The sequence below is a fragment of the Accipiter gentilis genome, chromosome 31 (assembly GCF_929443795.1).
Source record: "Accipiter gentilis chromosome 31, bAccGen1.1, whole genome shotgun sequence".
NCBI lineage: Eukaryota > Metazoa > Chordata > Aves > Accipitriformes > Accipitridae > Astur > Astur gentilis.
In genome coordinates, this window is record NC_064910.1 from 17,887,772 (window position 1) to 17,902,980 (window position 15,209).

Sequence of the window (15,209 nt, forward strand, 5' to 3'; positions counted from 1 at the left end):
CCTCTAGCACAGCAATATGGTTATCAAATGCCTTTATCTCAACCAAAGGAGCATATTTCAAAAAACTGTAAGGAGGCCAGGAATAAATAATTCACTGCAGGAATCCTTCTTTTCAACTGTAATTCAAGTGACATCTTAAGCCTGCTATCTTCGGCTCCAAAAAAGGTCTATGGCTAAATCTCATGTTGAATCGTAAGTCCAAGTAGGTGGACTTGGTCCAGAAGAAGGGTTTCCAAGAGCTCAAAGCACTTAGGAAAGGTGTCCTGCCACCTGAGACCATAACAAACTGTGTAGCCACCACAACTGCCATAAAGATTTGCTCATCGCTGCTCCCAATGTCTCTATTTCCAGGGCGCAACAGCTCTTTAACCTCTCAAGCGATGAGCGCTCTCTCTGCTCCCTACCCCTGCCATCAGGATTCAGAAGACACGGTGTAAAAGCTGACGTTTGTGGAGCACAGGCAATACGGATCATGCCGCATTATCTCTACCCACTCCTCCTGCAGTGGCACCTCCCTGGCTCTGCTGGGGCTGCAGCCTTCAGCAGCCTTCGGGATACAGGAAGGACTTCCTCCAATGAAAGCAAGACAATATCCAGCTTCCAGCCAGTTTGTCAGAGAGACTCCCAAATAACCAAGCCCTCGAACCCAGTATCTAAACACCAGGGACCTTTGTTTTCAAAAGACTCCCAGAGAGGAAGCTCTGATTGACAAATACAGCACTGCGGCATAGCTCCCCCAGTGTCCCCTCCAGGTCAGCTATCACAAGGATGGAAGGAGTTACCAAAGAACAGCAGATCTTCTCTTTTTAATTCTGGCACTTATGCCAGATCCCGCACTCTACAGCAATCAGAATTTCCATTTACAATCTGAGTGTATAAGCTGGATGCTACTGGATTTAAGAAATAAAGTGCATACATTTGAAATGTAATAACACACTGATACAGCCTCAAGACATGTTACCAAAAAAAAAAGCAGATAGCCTGTCACAAGCTGAAAACAACAAATGGTAGTAGAAGGCAAATGTAATATAGCAAGTTGTGCTAAAGCACACAATAATTGCCACAAAACAAGCACAAACAAAACGCAAACAATATTTAGAGAGACAAGTTAAAAATGCTACTAAAAAGAGAAACAGCTCAAGAAGGCATATGGACAAGACAGAAGACCCCTTTCACTGCTAAAAAAATGGTATTCAGTTGTGTGGAAGACCTCAATGTTGCAGACCTCCTCCTCTGGGAAGGAAGAAGAAAGGAAGGAGGCTCTAATTACTATAACAAAAAGTAAGGATATAAAAGATCTAGAACAAGATTTCAAAAACTATCTAAACAATTCAGGAGCTTGAGGTTCATCTTCAAAAGCGAGTCAGGGGCTTCAGAAAATCTCATCGCTCGAGACGATGGCGAGAACTATTCAGGGAGCACAACACACCACGGCAGCCAGTAAGGACCACGCACTGCTGGGTCCAACACCCACCTTTCATCTCACCAAACCGCTCTGGAGGTGGGAGCTTCTCTTCCGCGAAGCACAGAGCAGCCCCGGGACGGCACCTCGAGCGCAGCTTTTCCAGGAGGAAACCAGGACGTCACACCGTGAGACGGGGCAGGGAGGCCCAAGCTGGAGTCACAGCTCTCCTCTTCACAGCGGTGGTGGCACTTCAGAGGCAATCCTATTTTCCAGCCCTAATGACTTTTTACTTAGCTACTCACTTCTTACACTGTTTCAGTCTTCTCCCCTTCCTTATCTCCTTTTACTTGAACCACGCAGCTGTAATCCACAGTCACCATTTTTTCTCTTTTTATTTTCTTGTCCATTCAAGGAGAAGAGCACTTATTGAGACTGCAAAAGGTTATGACTCCAAGCCATCAAGGCCTTGTTTTACTGTGGGCAAGATCCTTCTGTCAGCCCAATTTCATATGCTGGAGGCTGCACCTGCTTGACAAAACCTGTGCCATTAAATGCAGACTTGCCATAACCGTTTCTCAAGAGCAAGAGGAAGAGACACAGCAGATCAGATGTTGACCAACGTACTCCAGAAGCTCAAAAAAGCCCACTACTGCCTTGCAAATGGCAGCAAATTATGACCTGTGCTCCTTTTAAATAGCAGCATGGAAGCATTTAGTTCAGGAAGCCAATTTGGTACCAGCTTTTTCCGGGCCCTGTGGCCCCATCTGCCTATTCCAGTTTAGTTTAGCTTTGACTGATCCCAGTTACGTAACTGTACCCTTAAGCTCCTAAGTTGTAAGGTCAAGATCAGGTTAAACTGTTGCTGTGTAAGACAATATAGGCAAAGCCTGAACTGTCCTACTGCCACACCTATTTCTCTGTGTATTTGATGCAATTCCCAGCCCAAAGCTCAGCAGGAGATTTCCTTTCCTTTCCTTCTTGCATACTTCAGGTTTTTTTCCTTCTTCCGTTTCTCTCCCAGATTATTTTTACTTTTATAATACACTCAGGAAGATGACAAAATATGGAAGTTAGAAAAGCTGAACTGACAGGAATGCTTCTGTACCATCCTTTTACTACAGGCATAGAATGGAAGTGTTTTAGGCAGCACATCATATGGGCTGTCATGAGCACACTGAACCACCATGAAATGGGGCAGGAAAAGATAACAATGTTTTGTCAAATGTTCAATATTTTTAAACCTGAAGTGAAATAACCCACAAAAGCAGATGGAGCTCAACTTCAGAGCAGGTCTGTCCCAACAGCACACTGGCCTGAAGGTAGATACCTTGCGGACCCTGGGCTCCCTAATGCTGGAATATGCAGGCAGACTTGGTTAAACAAGCTGGCAGGAGGCCTACCTGGCAAGTAGTTACTGAAACTTTCCTGCCAAATTCCTGCTGAAGTTCTGCTAGAGCACTCTCAAGCTGTGTCTGCAAAACACTTGAATTTGGCTGTTTGTTGGGTTTTTTTTTAATTTTACTGACGTTTAAAAAAACCACCCTGGCTTTCTTTGCATTTGTGAGACACCAGCAGTGTAGCTGCAGTGTAATGGCAGGCTATGCCTCACAGAGTGGTACCACAGCAACAACTTTGTAGAACGGCACAATGAAAGAAATCACTTTTCTTATAAGCCTGCTTCCAATGTTGATGCTGGAGAGCATCATACTTTCTGCAGTAACCCAGCAACTTCTGTTCCATCAAAGGTATGTTGTAGTACAAGGGAAGACAGCAGAGTTTTCATTCTACTGGGGAAATAAATGATACTGAAAAGTCACAGAATCACAGAAAAAAATTAGGTCAGAAGGGACCTTGGAGGTCACCTGGTCCAACCTCCTGCTCAGACCAGGGCCAGCTTCAAAACTTGATTGGGTTCCTTGGAGCCTTGCCCTGTCAAGGGTTGAAAATTTCCAAGGACAGATTCCAGAGCCTCTCTGGGCAACCCATTTCAACACTTAACCACTCCTGCTGTGAATGGTTTTTTCTTTAGATCTACTCAAAACACCTCTTGCTGCAACTTGTGACTGTCATTGTGCAACTCTGACAACACCCAGCTCCATCTTCTCCTTAGTCCCCATGTAGGTAGTAAAAGTGGAATTACAACCCCCCTTATTCTTCTCCAGGTTGAAACAAATCTCAGCCTTTCCTTGTGCATTAAGCACTCTCATCCCCTAACCGCCTTGATGGCCCTCCACCCCACTCGCTCCAGTATGTCAACACCTCCCTTATACAAAGGAGCCCAGATGTGGCTCGTAAGGGCGAAGACACTTCCCTTGGCCTGCCGGTTACCTTTTTTGCCCATACAACCCATTACACAGCCACCCTGTTCTCCACATTATGCACTTTCCACCGCTCACTAACTTATCTAACAGGTTTTTCTCTGATCCATGTGAGGTGGTGTAATTTAGCTGCATTTGGGCTAAAAAAAAAGGCAGGAGGCTCTGTTACATCGTTCAGTCCAAGAAAGAAAAGTATGATCAGCTGTCACATTCATCCTGCCTCTGTTAAGGTTTATGAAACAGAAAGGTTCTGTCTGAGCCTCGATGGAGAGCGGAAATGGTATACGCTCAGACCTCAAGCAAAGAAAAGGATCAAGAAGCATTTTGGTCAGCGTGCCAGAGATTTTTAAAATATGCAAATTTACCAATGTAATTCTAACTAATTATTCTATTAAAAAGTTGCTTAAAGCCCTCCATACAGGTTGACTGCCAATTAAATCACATTCTTTTAGCGAGTATGGAATTTAAGGCACGTTATCTCAGAAAAAAAAGTAAAACTTCTAATTGTGTTTATTTAAGTAATTTGGCCACCTAATTCTCCCAGCTGGCTATGGTTTGGTACCCACTCTCTGGCGCAGCCCACTTTGTGTATCATTTGCGAGTATGTTGTCCCCTTCTAAAGATCTACGAGACGTGTCCCTGTGGCAGGCTGCTACAAGAGCTGTCACTAGATGCAGAGACACGAACACATGCTTGAGAAACAGTAGTGAAGCAATGAGCACAAGGCACACCAAATTTTGTCAGCAGGAATGTTATGAAATAGCCACAAGAAAACTCAGCCATATTGTTCTAATTTAGGATAGAGCAGATAGGGTCTTATTTTGGAGCATGAAAATGTAATCTATCCCAGCCTCTCTTTCCCCACCACCCCTTTCAAATAACAGTCTGCACTGTCATCCACGTTAAATTAACAGCTAAACATAGCTGACTTCCAACCAGGATGTTACAAGGATCTAGCCTTCCTATATACACATCCACTTACAAAAGAAATTGTGGTAATGAGATGGAGATCGAAATATTGCCCAGAATCCTTTTAAAATAGAGGGCAGGGAAAAGAGATGAGGGATTTCTTTATAATTTAAGAAGGATAAATATGAGATATGTACGATCAAAACAACAAAATTTGAGAAGTTAGAGCAGATGTGTTAATCCACGTTCTTAACCTTCAAATTCTCCCATTTCAAGTAAGTGTCAGCTTGTCCCTGAGCTTGACAGCACTGTACAAAGAAACAATTGCATATCTTCTAAAAACAGAAGATGGTGAGATCTCTTGGACAGTTTGCCCAAAGACTCTATTGTGCTTAAACTCTTAGGGGAATACAATTCAGAAAGGTTTATTCAATAAATTAAAAGAAATACCTCCTACGGGAAGCAAAAGACATAACAGAATGAAAAACATTTCCTGTAGGAGGAATATTTTTAGACTTTTAGAGAGAGAGGCAAATGAAAACCGAACAGAGCACTGCCAACTGGTTTCTCACCACATTACTCTCAGTAGGGTGCAACTCAACTGAAATTACCCTTTAGAGAAAAAAGAAAAAGACAGTGCTCAAAAAACATCTTGCTGTATTACAACAGTGGCAGAAAACAAAGGGATAAAGCAAATAAAACCTGAAAATAGCAATGGAAAATTTGTATTAGTCTTTCTCTTACAAAATCAGTTGTAGACATTCAGTGGAGGTACAGCCCCATCACTGAAAACCAAATCCAGGAAGCCAGTGCTTTGGAGAAGCATGACTCTCAGGCAGTGCAAAAGTCAACTTAATCACAGTATAAAAAAATTAATCTTTCATTTGTTAGCAAAGTCTGCATCATACTCTGTACTTTGCTGAAAACCATTTTGTCCATTTATGAGACAAATAATTTATTAGAACAAAAGGACTCATTAACATTTGACTCGGCCAACCCAAATAATAGGCTACAGCTACAGTAAAGCAGCTTTTTTTTAGTATGAACTAAAGGGATGAAAGCAAGAAAAAGGCATATTATCTTCCTTTTTAATGTTTGCCATGGAGGATAACTGAAGATAAACACAACAAGGACAAATAGAAATGGATAAAAGGCAAGCCCAACCTGAAAAGGTCCAAGTGCATGGAACAGGAACTCATAAAGGAACGGGGGGGGAAAGAGAAAAGCAAGATCTAGCCAAAGTCCTAGCAGGTTCTCAGCAGCCACAGGGAGAGTTTCTGCATGGGACTGAGTGCTCATGTGCATCCTCATTAAGTGCAATGCTCAAAAATCTCTTTTTGACCTTACACTGTCAAAGAATCCTCATAGATAAATATCATAAATCAGAAGGTCTTGTCTTTGAGAGGCTACAGAAGAGAGTAGGAAGATCCGGAAAAGACAGTTCTGGTTTCACAACTTGGGAGGCTGATGCAAGCTGTTCCCATAGCCAGGATCGTGAGGATGATGACCCAGGGATGAGAGCTTTAGGGTGGGAAACTGATGTTTGTTTTTACAGGCCAGAGACACAGTACCTAACCTACTTAGCTCCAAAAACACAAACATGTGGTACCCAACATCTGGTTCCAGTACGACAATGTGGCGACCGTCAAGCACTGGAAGCTCATCAAATCCTTCAAAAACACTCTTAACTCTCCTGGGGATTTAGTAACTCCTTGCTGACACCCGGAGTGGAACAGGCGTGTAACTTGAAATAGCCAATCTGTACACATCTAGGAAAAGCTGAAACTCAACCAGAAAGCCTGCGCATACATTTCCATTGATATGTATTATTGCTACAGGATAAGAATAGATAAAAAAAAAAAACAATAGAAATTATTTTGATCAAACACAGCTTAAACATCTGCACAACAGATAGAAAAGTTTTAAAGAGAGGTACATGAAGTAAGTAAAATTCCTACAACTGAATGATACCTAAAGGCTTTGATTCCTACCGGATACTCTGTTTTGACTAGTAGTATTCACCCGCCAAAAGTAAAGCACACACTTGAGTACTCTTGTCAGATTGAAGTCTGAGAGCTCAATAACTTGCAAAATTGGACGATGAGTCGCAACGTCAAATTCCAATGAAGTCTGAATCTTGCCCTTACTTTCTCACTGCCCCCTTTCCAGCTTCCAGAAGCTGAATGGAATATTTGGCCACTTCTCCCACCACCCAGATGCCTGGTTCAGTTAAAAACCAGTGTAACCCAGGATGTACAACAGCAATGTTTTAAGACATCAGCTTAATTCCAGTGACCCTTACATTCTCAAATACTATCCCACATAGCCAGAAACCCAAATACAAGCAGCGTTATATCATGTTTAATGAGACTAAGATAGTATTGCCATTATAACCCTCATTTTCATTACCTTTTTATGCTAAGATTTCAACTCTGCAACTCTGACACTGACACAATCTAGTTACTACCATACCATCATGAGTATTCAGCCCTACTTGCTCAGAACTCCCTGCTGGTTTCCATTATGGTATCTACATGCAGAAGGAAAAAAATCCCACAAAACATGCTTAATACCTATACGCTTACACACCTACAACATCGCAGAAGAGTGAAAAGAGTCCTGAAAAGTTCTCCACCTGCAAATTGTCACAGCTGCAGCTCCTGTCATAAAAGAGAGTCTGCAAAGCTAAATGTGCCACTGCTCCATCCTGAAGTCAAGACAGCGGTCTGGGTCACTGGTATTTTTGAGGCTGCTCAAAATTACTTTTCGGTCTCATTTCTATTATTTTCACAAGTTCCTTTCCCATTACTTAAGCAATGCACACTCGGGGAGAATTCTGTCTTAGCTGTCAACTCGCATATTTTCACCAAATGTCTTCAGACGTAATTTAGTTGGGAATGGGAAGACTGCATTTGCCAAATTCAGAAATGTTGGAGATATTTAGTTATTTTTAATGGCATTCCTCTTCATACAACACCCACAAGATTTCTGCCCACCAAATTTTGCAATTACAGAACTCTTACAGCACTGAACAGGACAGACTTAGGCTGAAACTAATCTGTGTGTCTAGTGTTTTAGGGTGTCTTACGGAAGAAAATGAAGCAGTGCGGTTCAGTGGTAAATAACAGCACACAAAGTTTTTTACTTTCAAAAACAAAAACCTTCCAATACACAGTTCTCACACATCTCATTAAAAAGCCCCCCTCAAAGAGAAAAATGCAAGTTAGCAATTTTTGGGATGGGGGAGTGTCCAGTTTTTTAAATGTTTGGAGGAAGACCAGAAAAACAAGGTGACAAAAAAGCCACTTAAACATGTTAGAAACCCTTTTTGCTTCCTGGACAATTAATCAGGGCTCTACACAGGAGTATGATCAAACCTCTCTTCCATCCCTATAGAAAAATGTCTGGGTTAGGTATTAAGGCACTTAAGGATAACGGACACTGAGCTTACCCTTCAGCTACATATCACTCTTCAGAGATCATTATGGCAAAAAGATCAACTAGGGCTGACAGCAATTTAATGCATTCCCTATGATTCCTACCCAAAGACGGACATATTTTCCATCTGATGGGGAAACAATTCTAGAGCATCTCATCATAACAAGCCACACAATAAACACAGGCAAATGCAGGAGCAATGAAGTCAAAAAAATGAGGCTAACAGCTCAGGGAAGATAAAGCCTGTAAGACTATGGCAACTGGAGAGCAATAAATATGACATTGTCAAATGAGACTAAATGTTGAGGGGGTATTCCATTAAAATATTTGCATGTATAGCATTAAATTAGTTTATTGGGGAGTATTGACCTTTAGATGATGGGAAATATTGCAGCCTTCAGCCCTATCCCCAGTTCCAAGCGCAGCAGCTTTGCTTGTACACCTGGAAAGCTTCAACTTAACCCCTGGTTTGACAAACACGCTGTCACATCAGCACCACTTGAAGTGCAATGCCTAGTGAAAACTGGGGAAAGGATGACTTCCCTTACGTATCTCATGCTAGATCTTTTGAAAGTGATGCAGTACATATATTTCTATTTCACGTTTTCTTCTTGCATCCTAACAAACAGGAGAAAACTGCCTTCTTTCCCTCTTTTCTGTAGGTAACCTACAATTTTCAGAATATATATCGATCATTGCTTACCAGTTGAATAGGGGAAGGAAAAATAAAGAAAAGCTCTCCCTCCTCTAAATTTACAATGAACAGGTTCTGCTGCTGCAAACGTGATTATGCGATCAGTCCTTTCTCTCTCCAAAACAGTTTGTCCTGCTAACCTCAAAGAAAAATACTCATTTAAGCACCCAAAGATATATATCCATATGGGAATGTGACCTCTTGGTTTGCCCAATTTTTAAGAATTCTGCTTTACCCTTTATCTTTGAAAGTACTCTTCATCTATGTCCTTCCATCAGCACAGTTTTGAAACAAGCGCTGGTTGTAAGAAAGCAGAAAGAAGTAAGCTAGCAATTCACAGCAACCTGGAAAAATGGAGTTAAAATTAATTTGCAAAAGCCAGTGATGCCCGGGAGGTGGGGCGGAACTTTGGCAAGCAAGGAGATACAGAAGGAGGGAATCCGAGACGGCCTTCCCAATGGATTTAAACTCTTAAAGTATCAAGCAAGTGAATTTATGGAAGCTGACCTCCCAAGGTCCCCATCAGTTTAAAATGGTATTGTGAGCATTCACTACTTACGACTGCCATGCCCTAAATTATCACTCCATATGACTCAAACAGAAGTTATAAAATAATTTAGCTAAACTCATGTTGTTCTGATAAGGCAGACGAGCATCTTGAACATCCTTGCAGCTAGCCACAGCTTGGCCGGCCAGCAGCTCAGGAGACACCAGGACGACTCCTGGCTTCTCCCCCAAAACCTGGTGAGGAACCAGGGCGACCTTCCCTCCCGCACCATGGGAAACCCCTCGGCCCACTGTGCTCGACAGAAAGCCTCCGTGGGCAAGCCAGCCAGTCCATCACAGGCTGCACCAGGAGGAGGATGAACTGAGGAAGGACTGAGCCGACTGCCCACGGCAACCCGACAGCGCTGAGGAGCAACTTGCAAACTCAGGATGGTGCCTCCTGCTTCCTGGCGGCCAGGCACACAAGTGGGAAGGCTACACACATTGTGCCACCATTGCTTTAAAAACAGCTCTCCCCCCAAAAAAACTTATTAGTTGGAGATGTTAACATTTAATGAATCACGAACACATGGAGTAGGATAGCAGAATTCTCAGGCCATGTAAGTTTAAGTGTGTAGATTTGGTTTATCATAACAAAGAGATTACTCAGATACGTTCACATGATTTGCCGTATTTGTTATACACATGCTGTGGCTTTCCGTTGCCGTCTTCAGGACAGAAAAATAAGCAAAGGAATTAACACAACTTCAGACTTCACACAAATCCATTCGTTTTGAGCTATTTTGGAGTTTTCATGTGGCAAACAAGTTCCAGTCAGTCACTGTAAAACACTTGCATCCTTAACTTGTACAGGACTACTCACATACTTAAGCATAAATGTATGACTAAACGTTGGCAGAATCAAGGCATTAAGGTATCTCTACATATTTTTACCACCTTTGTCCATGATATTTAATTTACTCAGAGAGTCACTTAACCTTATGAAGCACTTAATGAAAGCATAGAGTGAAAGTGAAGTTTCTTTAAGGAAGACAGCTTAAAGGGACAGCTGAGATCTGACAGGAATTGAGGATGAATTCTTGTTTCCCTAGCTAAAACTCCCTCTCGGCTTTGCCCTGCTGAAACCGCTGGAAATGTTGTCACTGATTTCCACAGACCCAGAAACAGGTTTTTTATTTAAGCTGCCTCTACATGAGCAGATAATAAGACAGTGAAGGAACGCTTGTCAGCAAAGTAAAGCTCTAATAAAAATAATCTTTACGGTTGTAAAATATTCTTGTCCATAAAATTACATGTTGATAAAGCAGAGCCAGATCACCCGGGAGTGAGACACCTCTGTCACATGATGCTTCGCATCTAAAAATCTGTGGATCCAAGAATATAGGCCTAACACCTTTCTTTGAGTAAAGCCTTTAGGTGTGACCTGCTGCTGAAACCGGAAATTCTCCGCGCACTCTGGCATTCCACTAAAAATCATTTCTGAATGGCCGTGTGAACCATGCAGCAACCTTTCCCTCCCTAGGCCCGTAGACAGGGCTGTGGTAGAAAATGCTGAAGTCAAAGAACTACAGTAAAAAAAAAAAAAAAAAAAAAAAAAAAAAAGGTAAACCAAACAATCCATCCTTCTCCTGGCCTCATATTAAAGCTGTTACGGACATTTTGGCCTCATATACAGAAATCGCAGATCAGCTGGTAAGGGAGCGTGCGGTGCAGGCTTTAAAATCTGAATACGGCTGGGTCAGGTACTCCCACCCCTGCAGCCCCAAAGCCGCGGGCTGCCCCAGCACAGGATTTGCACAGCTCGCATGCCAGCGTGTGCTGCAAACCGCATCTTCACTGCATCCCTCCAGACATCACTGCAGAGATGCGGCTTGGGACAGGTGAAGGAGGTCCTGCTCAGAAGTTATTATTTTGGGGGGTTCTGAAGAGAATACCTCCATGGCATTTTTATTTCTCTTTACTGCTTTAGAGATTAAGGTAGGGGGAAGAAAATAATTCCCACCTGTATCTCCTGAAGTATTATTTTTAGCACATAACCCTGTTGCTTGCACGGTGGCTTTAGAGAAGTATTTTCCAAAAAGTGCAGTTGTACTGAAGGTGTTGGAATGAAAGTAAAGAAAACAGGTTGTGCAATGAACAGTTCTTCTATTCCCTGGCTAATAGAGTGGGAATTTTTAAGTGCTCAACCCAAAACCTTCCATGCTCATTTTCAGATTGCAGTCATCTATTTAGTTGTCTTTTACAGCTGAGAAAAATCATCGTCATGATGTATTTCATTTTCTAAGTTGAAAAAAAACAGAACTACAGATTTCCTACTGAGAATGCAATAATTTGGATAATGGGTCCTTTTAAAGTTACAATATTATAAACAGTTATTTCCTTTTCACCCAATAAAACGCGGGGGGTTTCACCTCCTCTAGCACACTCAACTTTGCCACAGCTACGGTGAAGCCCCAGAGACAGAGAATCCTTCACTGAACAAGTGAACAAGTACTAAAAACTGAACAAGTGCTTTTCCAATAAGGACTAAATAGGAAGCAAACAACTAAATCCTTTATGAACAATGGTATTTTAAGATAAAACCAAACAGGAAGACCATTAGGATGCATGCCTGCAATAAGAGGGGGAATACGATGAAAATTATGTATGTGCAGTTTCTTTTAAAATATAGATTAAAATCATTTATACGTGTCATTGCTGACAGTTATAACTAAGTTAATATTTGTAGAACGCCTTGAAAATAGAAACTCTGAAACCAGCCAGTATCAGGTTATATGGCAACTGACATTCGGTGCCACAAATTCACAGGGACAAAGTTGACTCGCCGTGGGAGCCCGGCTTCAGGTGCAGCATCGCAGTCCCACCACCGTGACGGCTGGAACAGCGACCACAACGACACTTGCGCCCAACTGAGGGCTCGTGGAGAGGGGTGGCCCGGTCACCTCCCCGGCCCGGACACAGGGACCTGTCACAGAGACACGGCTACTCGCTTGTTCTGACAGCACTGGGCTCAGACCTTCCCAAAATTGTTCTCTTACAACAGAATCACATGTTAGGGTTTGGGGTTTTTTTCTACTGTAAACATGATTTTTTTTTTATTATTTTTAAACTACACTCATATATGTCTCAGTTACTGTAAAAATCAGGCCTCACTGATAAGAAAGATGGCTCCAAAATACAAGACCACACTTTGTTAGTGTAAACACCCATTTCTTAAACATATGAAAGATACTCACCCAGGTTCAAATGCCAAGTGAACAACAATTTGTCAGAGAACAGCGCTGTAACATCACATGAAACTGCACTGAATCAAATTTAACTATAAATTACATCACTATACTGCAATCATGTTATCAGTAATATAATACACACACACACACACACACACCCCCCAAAAAAGGTTCGGCTACTTAAAAATGCTAGATACACAGCAAATTGGGAAAAAAACCCAACATACGTTTGAATTTGCAGTCTGAAGATGTGCTGTGCTACACGGTTTGATGACGTACAGACCTGAAAAAAATGCCCCAAGTGTCCGACACCTTTGCGTGGATTCATTGAAAACAGGGAGACCCGCTTACATTTGCAGATCAGAGACCACGCTCTGAGTCTTGGAAACCGTGCACAGGAAATCTTAAATATCTTCTGCTTTTTTGATGTTCCTTATCAAATCATGAGTGGATAAGCAGACAACTTAATTAGTGCAAGCATCTAAAGGTCATTACCCACTGTCTGTCTCCCTGGAGTTTTTAAGTCACGGACACTGCAACTCCCACAAAGTTCTCTGAAATGACCAATTGTTAAGTATCTTAAAATTCAAGCATCAAGATGAAATATTGGTAAAAGTACCTTCTGATCACAAGACTTAATAATAATCCACTTTCGAAAACCGCTAAAAACCTTAGCCGCCTCCTTCAACATTAGCCAGCATCGTGCCTGAAGTCACCACCCAAGCGCTGACGCTCCATCCCAACTGGCAGATGTTGGCAACTTTTATCCCCCAAGCTAACAGGGAGGATGTGGGGGCTCGTTTGGGGCGAGAGGCAGCCGTTGCCCTTAAAAACTACTTTTGTAGTCGTGGTGCCTAGTTTGGCTTTGGATCCCAGATCTCTGCGTAAGGTAACGCTTTTTCAAGGACTTCTGCATCCCACTGAAACAACGGGGCTGTTTTGTTGATAGATCCAGTTAGTATTGGCTATTTATAATAAATACATTTAAATGGAAATGGAAATAAAAGGAAAAGGCTGCCTTCCGACCCCAACGCAAAAGCTCCAGGAGGCACAACCAAACAGTTAAGCGGGAAACCTCACTGCCACGAACAGGATGGAGAATGTCTTCAAACAAAAAATTTCCTCTTCTTCTTCTTCTTCTGCTACAAAGGGCTGTGCCTAACCCGCTCGCCGAGCAATCGCTATCAAGAAACAACGCCACATTCTTTGAATACATTCGTCCACACGGTACGGTATATGCAGCCCAACGTCGACGACATCCAAGTTAAACGAATAAATATTTGCATTGCAAAGTTGGATTTCTCTTGGAATACGATCCCTCCTCATGTGGTTTTCACACATGTGCGTTGTCAAATAAATCACCGCTCGCCGGGTGCGCGCATTAAAAACCACCCGCCTATCTTGTTCGAACCCCTCGCGGACTCCGGTTTACGAGGTGCGAAACCGGGAGGGGAAGGGTTTTACAACGCCCGCCACCACGAGAGACGGAGCCCTCGTCGAGGCGACGTCGAACGCCACGCGTGTCCCCCGCGCCCACGGCGGACTCCCCGGCCCTCCCGCGGACACGCGTGGGGCCGCCCGGTCGGGCTTTACCTCAGATTTCCACACGACGTAGGCGGCGGGGCGAGGCCCGGGCGGCGAGGGCTGCCCCTTCCTCTGCTGCAGCCAGCGGCGGGGCGAGGAGAAGATGCTGTTGTTGGCGGGACCGGCGGGACCGCTCAACGCCGAGGCCGAGGGGGTGCGCGCCAGGAAAGGCAGCTCCCACCCGGGGCTCCGCTTCCCGCGGGGGCTCTCCTCGTCGAAGAGGGCGCTGCCCGGCGGAGACCGCTCCAGCGGGGTGCTGGGGGTGGAGAAAGAAGCGCCGGGGGAAGGCGGCGGGGCTCCCCGAGGAGCGCGGCGTTCCCCCGGGGGGCTGCCGGTGGTCCGCGCCCGCGGCGCCCGGCCCGCGCTTTCGCCTTCCTCACGGCCGCCGCCGCCGCCGCCGATGATGGCGGGGTCGAGGCTGCGCGTCTGGCGGAGCCTCCGCTTGGAGAGGTTCTTGGCGGCGGGGGCGGCGGCGGCGGCGGCGGCCGGGGAGGAGCAGGAGAAGACGCTGCTCAGCAGGCTCTGCGCCGACATCGCGGCGGCCGCTGCCCCCCCCCCCCCCCCCCCGGATCGGTGCCGGCTCTCGGGGCGTCGTGTGTCCCGTCCCGTCCCCTCACACACCGCGCCCGGGTTCAGCCCCCGGCGGCGCGGCTCGACGGCGGCACCGGGGGGCTCATGGCGGCGTCCGGGGTTGCTGCCGCCACCGCCGCGGTCACTTTGCTGGGAGGGTAGAGGGAAGGGAGGGAGAAAAAAAAAAAAAAGTTACGAGAGAAAAGGGGAGGGAAGGAGGCAGCGGCGGAGCTTTTATCTCGGCTCGCCGCAGCCTGCCAGAGTCACTCCCCCCTCGGCCGCGACGCGCTCGGGAGCCGCTCGCCGTCCCTCCCCAGCCCGCCGGGTCCCCGGGCCCGCCTGCCTTCCCTCCCCGAGGCGGGGAGAGCCGGTGCCGGGGGGGGGGGTGTGTGTGTGTCCCTTCTCCACCCGCGGCCCCGACGGAGCCCCGCGGCCGCGGTTTTGGGGAGGGATCGAGCGGGCAGGGGCAGTCGTGGTTTTGGAGCGATCGTTCCGGAGGCGCAGCCGGGGAAAGCCCCGGCCGGACTCGGCCGAAGTGCAGCTGCTGGGTCTGG

The 15,209-nt window shown here is 45.1% G+C and overlaps 1 protein-coding gene across 4 annotated transcripts in view; it reads right to left on the reverse strand.

Moving 5' to 3' along the window:
• Positions 1-14,660, reverse strand: part of ARHGAP6 (Rho GTPase activating protein 6) — a 339,162-nt gene extending 324,502 nt beyond the window's left edge. For 2 of the 4 annotated variants that reach the window (XM_049834635.1, XM_049834634.1), the window contains exon 1: positions 14,095-14,660. In XM_049834635.1, the coding sequence (XP_049690592.1) occupies positions 14,095-14,619 (525 nt within the window). In that variant the 5' untranslated portion in view covers positions 14,620-14,660. Of the gene's footprint in view, positions 1-1,474; positions 2,007-14,094 lie in introns of those variants that run through there. The other 2 variants (XM_049834643.1, XM_049834641.1) reach the window with 1 other exon arrangement.
• Between the last annotated feature and the right edge of the window lie 549 nt (positions 14,661-15,209).